Source organism: Mustelus asterias, chromosome 3 (genome assembly GCF_964213995.1).
Source record: "Mustelus asterias chromosome 3, sMusAst1.hap1.1, whole genome shotgun sequence".
Lineage (NCBI taxonomy): Eukaryota > Metazoa > Chordata > Chondrichthyes > Carcharhiniformes > Triakidae > Mustelus > Mustelus asterias.
The window spans coordinates 70,808,794-70,823,701 of NC_135803.1; the positions used below are offsets into that span (position 1 = coordinate 70,808,794).

Here is a 14,908-nt window from a genome sequence, read left to right on the forward strand (position 1 = left end):
AGGACTGAGTTGAGGAGGAACTTCTTAACCCAAAAGGTTGTGAATCTGTGGAATTCCCTGCCCAGTGAAGCAGTTGAGGCTACCTCATTGAATGTTTTTAAGGCAAAGATAGATAGATTTTTGAACAGTAAAGGAATTAAGGTTATCATGAGCGGGCAGCTAAGTGGAGCTGAGTCCATGAAAAGATCAGCCATGACCTTATTGAATGGCGGAACAGGCTCGAGGGGCCAAATGGCCTACTCCTGTTCATAGTTCTTATGTTCTTAAACCAGAGCATCTGGAGGAAACCCACGCAGACATGGGAAGAATGTGCAAACTCCACACAGTCACTCAAAGCCGGGAGATACAGAGAAAGGATTTCCTCTGCTGGGTGAATCAGGGCCGTATAGACATAATCTTCAAGCTGGAGCCAAGCCCCCATTTTAGAGTGAAGCACTTTTTCACACAATGGGAAGTAGAAACCTGGAATTCCCTCCCCAAAATGCTGTGAATACTGGGCGATAATTAATGGTTTCATAAGAACATAAGAACTAGAAGCAGGAGAAGGCCATCTGGCCCCTCGAGCCTGCTCCGCCATTCAATAAGATCATGGCTGATCTTTTTGAGGACTCAACTCCACTTACCCGCCCGCTCACCATAACCCTTAATTCCTTTACTGTTCAAAAATTTATCTATCCTTGCCTTAAAAACATTCAATGAGGTAGCCTCAACTGCTTCACTGGGCAGGGAATTCCACAGAATCACAACCCTTTGTGTGAAGAAGTTCCTCCTCAACTCAGTCCTAAATCTGCTTCCCCTTATTTTGAGGCTATGCCCCGTAGTTCTAGTTTCACCCGCCAGTGGAAACAACTTCCCTGCTTCTATCTTACCTATTCCCTTCATAATCTTATATGTTTCTATAAGATCTCCCCTGAATTCCAATGAATATAGCCCCAGTCTACTCAGTCTCTCCTTATAAGCCAACCCCCTCAACTCCAGAATCAACCTAGTGAATCTCTCTGCACTCCTTCCAGTGCCAGTATATCCTTTCTCAAGTAAGGAGACCAAAACTGTACACAGTACTCCAGGTGTGGCCTCACCAGCAACTTATACAGCTGCAACATAATCTCGCTGTTTTTAAACTCCATCCCTCCAGCAATGAAGGACAAAATTCCATTTGCCTTCTTAATTACCTGCTGCACCTGCAAACCAACTCCTTGAGATTCCTGCACAAGGACACCCAGGTCCCTCTGCACAGCAGCATGCTGCAATTTTTTACCATTTAAATAATAGTCCATTTTGCTGTTATTCCTACCAAAATGGATGACCTTACATTTACCAACATTATACTCCATCTGCCAGACCCTCGCCCACTCACTTAGATTATCTATATCCCTTTGCAGACTTTCAGCGTCCTCTGCACACTTTGCTCTTCCACCCATCTTAGTGTCATCTGCGAATTTTGACACACTACACTTGGTCCCCAACTCCAAATCATCTATGTAAATTGTAAACAATTGCAGTCCCAACACTGATCCCTGAGGCACACCACTAGTCACTGATCGCCAACCAGAAAAACACCCATTTACCCCCCCCTCCCCCTTTGCTTTTTGTTAGTTAACTACGATCAGTGGAGTTCTGTTAGACAAAGTTATTAAGAAATATAGAGTTCAGGCAGGTACCTGGAGTTGAGTTACAGATCAGCCATGGTCTAATTGAATGGCACAGCAGACCTGAGGGGCTGAATAGCCTCCTCTTGTTTCTATGAATGGAATGCTGGCTGGAATCAATGTGGCACAATTAGAAGTGGGCAGATGTTGGGGGTGTGGTGCTGCTAGGAAATCCTCAGAGAGTTAGAATCACAGTCTTGAAGATCTCAATGAGAAAAGGCTGAGCCAGTTGCTGAGTGGTACAACCCAGCTCTCAGTCTCCAACTTTCTGACTCAGGTAAGAGTGAGGGAGTCAGGGACGCATCCCGGATCCCTCTGCCTGCTTTATGTAAATGAGACGTATCCAATATACACACTTGTCCTAGTGTCACCTGTCACTCCTGAGCCAGCTCAGTGGAGCGGAAGTGGGTGAGTTCCACAACCAACAATTATGATTCAAGTTCTCAGCCATAGAAATAGTATGGATTTGGCAACCTCTGCCATAGGTCGAGGCTATGGTTTTGGATTAGCAATCCTGTGATTACAAATTCAAATCCCAGCAAATGAAATGCAATAATTCCAGTAATCAAAAAAATATAAACTCCCAGCCAGGTCACAAGTGCCCTTCAAGACAATGGGATCTTACATACTTACTCTTACAGCAGAGAAACAGACTGTTCTATCCAACTGCCCCATGTTGGTGTTCTTATTCCACATGAACCTCCTCTCATGCTACTTCATCTAACTTTGTGTGACTCTTGTTCTATGTTTTCCTATATTTTAGCCACGTGCCACATGTGTCAATTGGAAATCCAGATGTAACTAATTGCTTTTCTGATTGGTAAATTAGAAATGAATAGTAGACCATCTTTGGGCTTGTGATCCCAACACTCATTTGCATGCCCACACGCATGTAAACTTTAACCCTTTTGTACTTTTCTTGGGAAAATACTAACATGAAAGGCAGAGTGTGTGAGTGTTTTTTAGATTGTTGGGAGCCTGACCTTCCTGCTTCATTGAGTAGTGCTGGATCTTCAAATGAAATGTAAAGTACTTTTATATTTATTATGTATAAGATGTTTTCTACCAAGATGCATGTGATTATCATGATATCACCATGGCAACACCTGTAGCTAGTCAGTAATTACCATTGGACCACACCACTCTAACCTACATTTTTGTATTTGTTCATGGGATGTAGGCATCACTGGAAAGGCCAGCTTTTACTATTCATCCTGAATCACCCTTGAGATGGTGAGCCAGGTTCTTGAACTTTAGTCCATGTTGTGTAGGTACACCCACAGTGCTGTTAAGGGAGAGTTCCAGGATTTTGACTCAAGACAGTGAAGCAATGACGACACAGTTCCAAGCCAGGAGAGTGGAGAACCTAGGGGGTGTGAGGGTGTTCTTGGAGGTGATGGCACTCCCATGTGTTTACTGTCCTAGGCAGAGAGAGAATGCTCTGAGGCCCACACATTTCATGGAACATCATTGCAAATGATTTCTTCAAGAACCATGATGGTCAATAGATGTGGCCTTGTCATATGTCACCATTTCTTGAGAATAAACATATTCAATAAGGACAACACTCTTTGCATGAAGCTAATGTCTCAGCACTGTAGCCATTGACCAGATTTTAAAACATTTTTGTAATTAGGTGATTTCTAATTTAAGGGAGTCATGGGAAGAGGATGATTTTTGTCCAAATAACTGAGGCTAGGCCCCAGTTTTCTTGAAACATTGACTTGCATTGAAAATGTTACTAATCTCAACTCTCGCTGCTCTATTTACAGTGACCAAGACCCCTCTTGTGGAAGAGATGGCAGTGTGGGATCCTTGACAGGAATTTTTGGAAGAGTGAACAGTTTCCTGTTTATCTTTTGCTTTCTCTCTCTTGACGAATGTAAATTGTGGTTGTTCTAAAGACAGAGTCAGCAGGGCTGGGTATCAGGGATGGTGTGCTGATTCTCTTGCTCCCCTCCCTCCTCTCAGTGAGCTAGATACCTGTGCGTTAGACAACTGAGCTCAGGACTGATGCCAAGAAGCTAGAAGTGAGGAGACCTGAGCAAAGCTTCAACATTGCAAGATTTCCACCGGGCTTGGTTTGCCCCTATAAATGAGTATGTTCCTCGGTGACATCAGGGAGCCAGCGTGGGGAGTTTCACACACTTCAACATGAACTGATTCAAGTCCATCACAGCTCAAAAGCTCACTCTGCTCTGCTGAACTAACAGTTAGATGGCAATTCATAAGGGCCCTACACTGTACTCACATTCACAGTGGTTCGGCTTGGACAAGAACACCATGATCCCTTCTATGGGTGAATAATCTGTTGATACACAATGAACAGAAGAAAGAAAGAACTTGCAATTCTATGACACCTTTCATGACCTCAGGATGCATCAAAGCGAATGAAGTACTTCTGAGGTGTAGTCACTGTTGTAATGTTGGGATGTGGCAGCCACTTTAGACACACCAAGCTCCCACAACCAGCAATATGATAGTGACTTTTGTAAGTGATGTTGCTTGAAGATTAAATATTAGGATACTGGCAAGAACTCCCTTGCTCCTCTTTTAAATCGATCTGAGAAGGTAGACAAGGCCTTGGTTTAATGTTTTATCTGAACAATGGCACCTCTGGCAGTGCAGCACTCCCCCAGTACACTAGAATGCTTCAACTCATGTCCTCCTTTCTCAATGGCAACAGTTCTATCATTAAACCATGGCGAGAAAGATCTTTTTGGTTGAGATACTGGGAAATGACCTTTGCAAGAACATTGTGTTCAATGGAGTCAGAAGACAGACAGGGAATGGGGTTGGGGAGGGTGTTTAGAGTAACGTACTCAAAATCTTTTGTGTCTTCAGATTTTATCATTGGCTCACAAGTTATGCTGAATAACGTGTTTGCTCAATTGTCCTGATTCCTCGGTTGCTAACCCCTCTCCCCAGCTGGGATTAGCACTAGAGGTGAGGTGAGAGTGATTGCCCTTGACATCAAGGCAGCATTTGACCGAGTGTGACATCAAGGAGTCCAGCAAAACTGGACTCAATGGGAATCAGGAGGAAATCTCTCCACTGGTTGAAGTCACACCTGGCACAAAGGAAGATGGTTGTAGTTGCTGGAGACCAATTATCTCAGTTTCAGGGCATTGTTGCAGGAGTTCCTCAGCATCATATTCTTAACCTAACCATCAACAGCTGCTTCATAAATAATCTTCCTTCCAACATAAGGTCAGAAGTGTGGATGTTCGCTGAAGATTAACGCCTCAGATACTGAAACAGTCCATCCCCATCACCAGTAAGACCTGGGCAATATCCAGGCTTGGGCTGACAAGTGGAAAGAAACATTTGTGCCACACAAGTGCCAAGCAATAACCATCTCCAACAAGGGAGAATATAAACAATCTCCCCTTGACATTCAATGACATTACCATAACCCCACTATCAACATCTTAAAGGTTACTATTGACCAGAAACTAAACTTGACCAGCCTTATACATACTGCAGCTACAAAAGCAGGACAGAGGAAGGGAAATCGGAAGCGAGTAACTCACCCCCTGACTCCCCATGGCCTGTGCACCATCTATAAGGCACAATTCAGGAGTGTGATGGAATATTTTCCACTTGCCTGAATGAGTGCAGCTCCAACAACACTCAAGAAGCTCAACACCATCCAGGACAAAGAAGTCCACTAAATCCACATCTCATCCACCACATTCAACTTCCACTCCCTCCGTCACTAATGCACAGTGGCAGCAGTGTGTACTATTTACAAGATGCACTGCAGTAGCTCACCAAGGCTCCTTCAACAGCATCTTCCAAACCCATCACCTCTACCACCTAGTAGGACAGAGATGGCAGACACATGGGAACACTACCACTTGCAAGTTTCCCCTCCAAGCCATACACCATCCTGACTTGAAGCTATATTAATGTTCCTTTACTGTTGCTGAATCAAAATCCTGGAATTCGCTCCCTAACAGCACTGCATATAGACTGCAGCAGTTCAAGAGGATGGTCCACCAGCATCTCCTTAAGGGCAATTAAAGATGAGCAATAAATGCTCGCTTTGACAGTCTTACCCATATTTTGTGAAAGAATACAAAAAAAGTGACACAAGCCTTTGTGTTCAAAGGCCCTGCTTCATCAATGTCTGCACTTCCAAACAGCAGATAACCCAGCATGGAACACAACCTCCTGCCAAGCCTTTATTTGCATTAGGGTTCCATTCCAGCATGTCTGAGGAATTAAACTAGAAAGAGTGCAGAAAAGATTTACTAGGATGCTACCGGGACTTGTTGGATTGAGTTATAAGGAAAAGCTGAATAGACTGGGACTTTTTTCTCTGGAGCGTAGGAGGCTGAGGGGTGACCTTATAGAGGTCTATAAAATAATGAGGGGCATAGACAAGGTAGATAGTCAATATCTTTTCCCAAAGGTAGGGGAGTCTAAAACTGGAGGGCATAGGTTTAAGGTGAGAGGGGAGAGATACAAAAGTGTCCAGAGGGACAATTTTTTCACACAGAGGGTGGTGAGTGTCTGGAACAAGCTGCCAGAGGTAGAAGTAGAGGCAGGGTACAATTTTATCTTTTAAAAAGCATTTAGATAGTTACATGGGTACGATGGGTATAGAGGGATATGGGCCAAATGCGGGCAATTGGGATTAGCTTAGGGTTTTTTAAAAAAAAATAAGGGCGGCATGGACAAGTTGGGCCGAAGGACCTGTTTCCATGCTGTAAACCTCTATGACTCTATGAGAGGCATTGGCCTCTCCTCACCACCCACCCAATTTCTGGTATGTGCTATCCTGCCACCAGTCCTTGCTGGAGGTTTAGTCCGTCCATGGTATCACCAGCCTTTATTGCCGTTGTGATACATGTGGAGGAAGAATTTGCATTTCTTTAGCACCTTTCAAGTTCTCTGAACATTCCAGAGTGCTTCCAGACCCATCAATTACTGATCCCAATGCAGTCAGTATTGCTTTAGGCCACAGTAGCAGAAAATGATAGGTTGCACTGATGATTTGCAATGCTCTCCTCATCTCTCCAACACAGTGGCTGTGATACAAGTCAGGTTCCTGACTATTTATGTTTGCCAAAATGTGTACAGGTAGAGTACTTCAAATCCGGCAACCCCAGGAGTAAGTCTGTGCTGGACTTCAGAACTTAACAGTTTTTGGTTAAAAAAAAATCAGAACCACTTAATTCAGTGAATAGGGGACACGGGCAAAACCAAATGATACAACTGCAAAGCACTTTAGGCTAATGGCAATGTTGCTGTTAATGATAATTCACTTCATATATATCTGATTTCATATCTTTCATATTTTCTGCACTTTCCTACATCCTGTTTAAAATGAGAAAAGATCAATCAAACCGAAATAACATTAGAAGTACCTGGTACTTGTAACCGAAAACTATTTATTTTTTATTCATGCAAGATTGTACTGTTACTTTTTAATAACTCTCTTTGAACTTGGGCCAGCTGCAAGAAGGCACTTTTGTGTGGGTCGAATTGGGTAAGTCATTCCAAGCTGGACCGGGTGGAGTTAAGGTTCATTAAGCCACGGGGAGCACGGGGGAGTGAAAAAATGTCTGGTTCTCGGACACCACCGTTTTCAGATAGCCGGATTTGAGATGCTGTAACTGTATTTTTTTGTTGAATTTTATTGTATTGTATTGAAGTTGTACAATGGGAGTACCAGGGAAGAGTGTTGAAGGTGAAATAAAAGATAATGGAATCAACCATTTCTACTTTCTTTTAAAAGGGAATTTATTTTTTCCTTCTCTCTGTTGCTGCTCCTTGGGTCTGTCCCCAGGTCAGCTTGTCAGTCCTACAGGCAGAGAAGGCAGCCAAACTTGGTGGCCTCTTCAAATGTTGCTGCTCTTCAGAAGAATATACCCAAGGATAGCTCATCCTACCTTCTCCCCTTCCCTCCACTAGGCATCTTGGCTCCATTCAGCAACTCCTCATTGCAACATTGCAACAAAGCTGAAAAACCGTGGATAATAAAAATAAAATACTGCGGATGCTGGAAATCTGAAATAAAAAAACAGAAAATGCTGGATAAACTCAGAAGGTCTGGCAGCATCTGTGGAGAGAAATAGAGTTAATGTTTCAGGTCTAAATGACCCTTCTACAGAACAGTTCTACTGAAGAGTCATTTAGGTTTGAAACCTTAACTCTTTCTCTCCACAGATGCTGCCAGACCTGCCGACATAAATCGTGGAGGTGGAGCTTGGACCCATTCCATCCTCAATACCTAGAGCTCAATCAGGCAATGTCACCTCAAAGTTTCTGTTCCCCCTTTCCATTCACACTGCAAAAGATTAACAAATGTATACATAAGAATGTAAGAAATAGGAGCAGGAGTAGGCCGTTTGTCCCCTCAGGTTTGCATTGACATTCAATAACATCATGGCTGATCTGATTGTGGCCTCAACTCCACATTCCTGGCACTGCCCCATAACCCTTCACTCCTTTGCTCATCAGAAGCCTTTCTAACTCGGCCTTGAATAAATTCAATAACCTAGCCTCCAATGCTGTCTGGAGCAGAGAACTCCAAAGACAAACAACCCTCTGAGAGAAGAGCTTTATCCTCTCCATCTCACTAGAAAACCCCTAATTTTTAGACTTTGCCCCTTCGTTCTAGATTTCCCCCATGAGGCAAAACATCTTCTCAGCATATACCAAGGCAAACCTCCTCAGAATCTTATATGTTTCTCATCAGTACAGGCTCAACCTAACCTGTTCAACCTTTCCTCATAAAATAATCACTTCATCCTTAGAATCAGTTTTCAAATCCATTTGCCATCCTAATTACTTGCTGTACCTGCATGTTACCTTTTTGTGATTCATGTACAAGGACACCTAGTTCTCTCTATACTGCAGGATTCTGCAGTCTCTTTCCATTTCAATAATATTATCATCTTCTATTCCCATCAATGTGGACAAGCTCACATTTTCCCACATTATACTCCATTTTTGTTTTTTGTTCCACTCACTTAACATCTCCATCATCCCTTTCCAGACTCTTTGTATCCTCCTCACCACTTTCTCTCCTGCTTATTTTTCCCACACAGCATAATAATCTGCCTCTACAACCATATCAGCCACTCATACAAGGATGGTATCTGCACAAGAACCTTTCCCTGACAAACTTGATGAGGGCCATGTGATTAAGATTCTCTCAATCCTGATGCAATATCAAATTTCAAGAGGGAACTGAACAAATGGACCAGGTAAGGACGACAATGAATAGGCAATTTGTTTAGAACTCTGTGCTATTTCCCATCAACATTGCTATGCCAACCTAAGTTGTCATGATTGCAGGTTTTCGTCACTCTGTGGATTGTCTCTCTGGACTTTGTAGGCACCTCTGCTGGTTGCCAGTCCAGTGTTCACAGCTGTTCTCGTGTCTCTACTCAGAGTGGGGACAAAAACCAGTTCTCTTTCTGACTCAGTTATGGAAGTGCTACCCCTGAGCCAGTGATCACTCTGTACAGTGTGCTGATATCCCACTGGATATTAACTCAGTGCTCACTCTATCCAGTGTGCCTGTATATCACTGGATAGTAACTCAGTGATCAATCTATCCAGTGTACTGATATCTCACTGGATATTAACTCAGTGTTTGCTCTATCCATTGTACTGGTATATCACTGTGTGGCCACATTCCCCTCCAATTGGATTTTCAATTTTGCTGACAACACCACTGTAATGAGTCGGATCTCCAACAATGACGAGACAGAGTACAGGAATGAGATAGAGAATCTGGTGAACTGGTGCAATGACAATAATCTCCCTCAATATCAACAAAACAAAGGAGATTGTGATCGACTTCAGGAAGTGTAATGGAGAACATGCCCCTGTCTACTTCAACGGGAATTAAGTAGAAATGGTCAAAAGCTTCAAGTTTTTAGGGGGCCAGATCATCAACAACCTGTCCTGGTCCCCCCATGTCGACTCTATAGTTAAGAAAGCCAACGCCTCAACTTTCTCAGAAAAATAAGGAAATTTGACATGTCAGCTATGACTCTCACCAACTTTTACTGATGCACCATAGAAAGCATTCTTTCTGGTTGTATCACAGCTTGGTATGGCTCCTGCTCTGCCCAAGACCGCAAGAAACTGCAAAAGGTTGTGAATGTAGCCCAATTCATCACGCAAACCAGCCTCCCATCCATTGATTCTGTCTACACTTCCCGCTGCCTCAGCAAAGCAGTCAGCATGATCAAGGACCCCACGCAACCTGGACATTCTCTCTTCCACCTTCTTCCGTTGGGAAAAAGATATAAAAGTCTGAGGTCGTGTATCAACCAACACAAGAACAGCTTCTTCCCTGCTGTCATCAGACTTTTGAATGGAGCCACCCTGCACTAAATTAATCTTTCTCTACACCCTAGCTATGACTGTAACACTACATTCTGCACTCTCTCGTTTCCTTCTCTATGAACAGTATGCTTTGTATAGTGTGCAAGAAACAGTACTTTTCACTGTATACTAATACATGTGACAATAATAAATCAAATCAAATATCACTGGATATTAAACTCAGTGATCACTTTATCTAGTGTGCCGGTATATCACTGGATATTAACTCTGACTACTCTATCCAGTATGTCAGTATATCACTGGATCTTGACTCAGTCATCACTCTATCCAGTGTGGCAGGATATCATTGGATAGTAACTAAGTGACCATTCTATCCAGGGTGCATAATTTGGGCTCTGCCCACCAGGAATGTGAGGAATGGGGTCCCAAACTCTTCACCTGCTGACTTAGAGTCAGGAATGCTACCACTGAGCTAAATGCTTGCCGCAATCAATGTAATATTTTGGGCCGGTACGTATCAAACATTGAACGCAAAATTGAAGTTACTTGTTACTGGGGACATCGCCTGCATTTAAGTTCAAGTTTCTTTCAGAATCCTCCTGTTCCTTGTAGATCACAGGGAAGCAAAATAAAAGTCAGAAATGTTCCTTTTTGGGCCTCTTCCTCACTGAATTGACCTAGTGGGAAACTTCCTACATAGACAATCTAGAGAAGTGTTGTAGTGGGATTCATATATCACCATGAGGGATCTTACATGTATTCAATGTGGTAACTCCAACATGGGTAAGTGACCTGGGTGTTCTTCACTGCCACACAGAGGGTTGAAATAGCCCTCAGTGCTGTTTGCATATTCATCACGTGCGCCTCTATTTTACTTTAAGGCAAACTGAAACCATTGGTGGGATGGGGCCAAATATGAATCATTAGGAGTATTAGGGGCTTCATAGGAAAATACAGGGTAGATAAAGATAAACTATTCCCACTGGTTGGAGATTCTAGAAGTAGGAGGCATAGTCTAAAAATTAGGACCAGACCATTCAGGAGAGATGTTAGGAACACTCATACACACAAAGGGTGGAAGAGGTTTGGAACTCTCTCCCACAAACAGGAGTTGATGCTAGATCAATTGCTATCTTTGAACCTGAAATAGATAACTTTTTGTTAAGTTAATGTATTAAGGGATATGGGCCAAAGGCAGTAATATCGATTAGGCAAGAGATCGGATATGATCTCATTAAATGGCAATGGGCTGAATGGCCTAGTCCTGTTCCTATTGAAGTAGGCAATTTTCCAAAAGCCATATTGGCACCATTCATAACGTGCCTACAATGCAGAGGGGAACACCCGGATGGATATTCGTTCAAACCCCCTCTGCACAGCTGAGAGACCTTTAAATTTCAAAGCCAACGAAAGATCCTTATTCTGCCCAGCAACAGCGCGAAGCTGCATTTTAAACCGGCCTTTGGCCAAGGAAGGTCGGGATATCTGCGAGTCAAGACCGAGAGTGGGCTATATGGCATAACCAGACTATCAATAAAATATTACAGGAATAAAATGGCCAAGGCAGGCAAAGAAACTTAACAAACTAGGGTAAAAGGAATAAAAGATTAGATTAAATCTCCCTACACACAGCAGGACAAAATGACATTAACACCTAATCTCGCAAGCAGGGAACACAGACACAAAACAATTAGGTCAATTCGGATAATGGGAAACACATTAAAACACCGGGGCAAGAACAGGTAGTCCCATTAACACAAACACACACCATACAAATGCAAATTGACAAGCCTCCCAGAGAACTTCCTGACCCGACAGACCACTTTATACATATTGTAAAAATGCATAATCAAATGTTCCCGCTCGAATTTGGATCCCTATAAAGATCCAGAGCTAATGTGAAAGGATTGAGATCAACGTGGCCAAGCCACTGTTTCTAGGCTGGTTACGCTGTTCTCCCTGGGTTCCCAGTAATTGTACAATAAAGAAAAACGCTTTGAACTTTGCCTTGCGACTCGACCTCCTTGAATGCACTGGTACAAGGGATTTTTCCCTACAACACTATGTTCCTTTCTCACCAACAAGTGTGCATGCAGAGATCCAGTCAAAGCAAATTCTACTCACTTAACTCAATTTCACTTCTCTCCTCAAAAATATACGAGAAACTAAACCAAACCCTTACAGAGGCTTCTTTACTTGTTATTCAGATATCTTTTAATGATAAAAAGCTGCCCTCCTCCATTGTATCTCTCACATCTGGGCCTCCAGCCTAGTTCTGACAATCTCTTCTAAAAGCTAATTTGCTGCTCACATCCATTTATCATTTTCTCTCTGTCCGTCCAGCAAAGGGAGAAATGTAACATTGTTTCCCGCCATTGTTTCCTCCTGCAGACATGACAATAAAACTAGGTGTCTCCTCCCCCTTCCTCAGGGGCTTTGGGGTTTAAGAAAAATATCTCCTGCTGTTCAGAATGAATGGCAACCATTCTGGGTTAGGATGAGACAGCTGATCATAGAAAATCATAGAAACCCTACAGTACAGAAAGAGGCCATTCGGCCCATCGAGTCTGCACCAACCACAATCCCACCCAGACCTTCCTCCCATATCCCTACATATTTTACCCACTAATCCCTCTAACCTATGCATCTCAGGACACTAAGGGGCAATTTTAGCATGGCCAATCAACCTAACCGGCACATCTTTGGACTGTGGGAGGAAACCGGATCCCCCGGAGGAAACCCACGCAGGCACGAGGAGAATGTGCAAACTTCACACAGACAGTGACCCGAGCCGAGAATCGAACCCAGATCCCTGGAGCTGTGAAGCAGCAGTGCTAACCACTGTGCTACCGTGCCGCCCCAACGATCTTCATTGTATCAGTTTTAAGTGCACTGTGAGCTGTGACAATGTACAAATTGGTCTAACTTTGATGCATATCTGCAATCCCCGCAATTTGTGGCCAATTTTTAAAATCCATTTGCAATTTTAGCTTCTTTTAGAACAGAAGGCTTCTAAATACCTCAATTCCAAAATCTGTCCATGAAGAAGGACCCTCAAAGGTGTCAGAAATATTACCATATTGGGACTGTCTAGTGACAATGAATGTGAAGAGATTTGGGATCTTGTACAATAGATGTGAATACAAATGGAGTTGGAACAGTGGGATCCTATACAATGAGAATAAATATTGGGTTGGCTTTATTGGTATAAAAACAAAAGCAAAGCCAGAACCATCGGTACATTGGATTTCCACACACTGGAAGAGATGGTAAAAGGATTTGATATATTGAGATTTTATACAATGGGAGTGATTATTTTAAATAGTTCTAGTGAGTGAGTTTGTTGCATTGAATAACTGGATAAAAGTAAATTACTGCAGATGTAGGAATCTGAAACCATAAGAGAAAATGCTGGAAAATCTCAGCAGGTCTGGCAGCATCTGTAAAGAGAGAAAAGAGCTGACATTGAGTCCAGATGACCCTATGTCAAAGCTAAAAGGCATAGAAAATGGGAGCTATTTATACTGCATGGTGAGGGAATGAAAGATGAGTCATAGCCACAAAAACAAGAGGAAAAGTTGCTAATGGCAGTCCAGAGAGAGAATAAAAGGTGTGAATGGCCAAACAGCAGAGATACTGAAATCAGAGGGTAAGCTGTGACAGATGAAGATGTGGGAGAAGAAGTAAATGGGTGGGAGAGAGGTAAAATTGAGAAAAAAGGGGAAGCAAAGGGGGGACAAAGAGTTAGAAAATGTAAGGAAAGGGCGGTAAAATAGGAGGAAAGAGTGGGGGAAAGAAAAATAAAGAAAGACAAAAAAGAAATGAAAGGTAGAGAACAGTTAAAAATGAAATAAAATGATCACAAAGGGGTCAAGGTGGGGTAGAGCTAATCATCTGAAGTTGTTGAATTCGATGTTGAGACCGGAAGGCTGTAATGTGCCTAGATGAGATGCTGTTCCTCCAGTTTGTGTTGAGCTTCACTGGAACATTGCAGCAGGACAAGGACAGACATGTGGGCATGGGAGCAGGATCATGTGTTAAAATGGCAAACAACCAGAAGGTCAGGGCCTTGATTGCGCACAGATCGAAGGTACTCACCCAGTCTATGCTTGGTTTCTCCGGTATAGAGGACATCACATTGGGAGCAGCAAATGCAATAAATCAAATTGAAAGAGGTGCAACTGAAACGCTGCTTAACCTGGAATTAGTGTTTTGGACCTTGGATGGTAAGAATGGATGAGGTAAAGGGGCAGGTGTTACACCTTCTGCGATTGCATGGGAAGGTGCCATGGGTGATGGGAGAGGTGTTGGGTATAGTGGAGGAGTGGACTAGGTTATCCCGGAGGGAACGGTTTCTGCGGAATGCTGACAGAGGGAGTGAAGGGAAGATGCATTTGGTGGTGGCATCACACTGAAGATGGTGAAAATGGCAGAGGATTATGCTTTGCATGCGGAGGCTGGTGGGGTGAAATGTGAGAACAAGGGGGACTCTATCCTTGTTTTGGGAGGGAGGGGAGGGGGTGAGCGTCGTGGCGTGGGAGATGGACCATATGCTTTTGAAGGCCCTGGCGACAACTGTAGGCGGGAAACATCCTACAGAGGAAAAGGAAGCACATATTAGAAGCACCACTTTGGAAAGTGGCATCATCGGAACAAATGCGACGGAGGCAAAGGAGCTGAGAAAAAGGGATAGAGTCTTTAGAGGATGTAGGATGCGAAGAGCTGTAGTCCAGATAGCTGTGGGAGTCAGTGGGCTTGTGATGGATATTGGTAGTCTATTGCTGGAAATGGAGGCAGAAAGGTCAAGTAAGGGAAGGGAAGTGTCTGAGATGGAGCAGGTGAAGGTGATGGAGGGATGGAAACTGGAAGCGAAGTTGATGAATTTTTCCAGGTCCGGATGAGAGCGTGAAACGGCACCGAAATAAGCATCGAAGTACCGGTAAAGG

General features: G+C 43.3%; 1 protein-coding gene across 1 annotated transcript in view; it reads left to right on the plus strand.

The window, feature by feature from the left end:
- inpp5d (inositol polyphosphate-5-phosphatase D) overlaps window positions 1–7,384 on the plus strand; it is a 184,255-nt gene extending 176,871 nt beyond the window's left edge. The window contains exon 28 of the mRNA XM_078209150.1: window positions 3,422–7,384. Within this exon, the coding sequence (XP_078065276.1) occupies window positions 3,422–3,424 (3 nt within the window). The 3' untranslated portion in view covers window positions 3,425–7,384. The remainder of the gene's footprint in view (window positions 1–3,421) is intronic.
- Window positions 7,385–14,908: the final 7,524 nt, after the last annotated feature.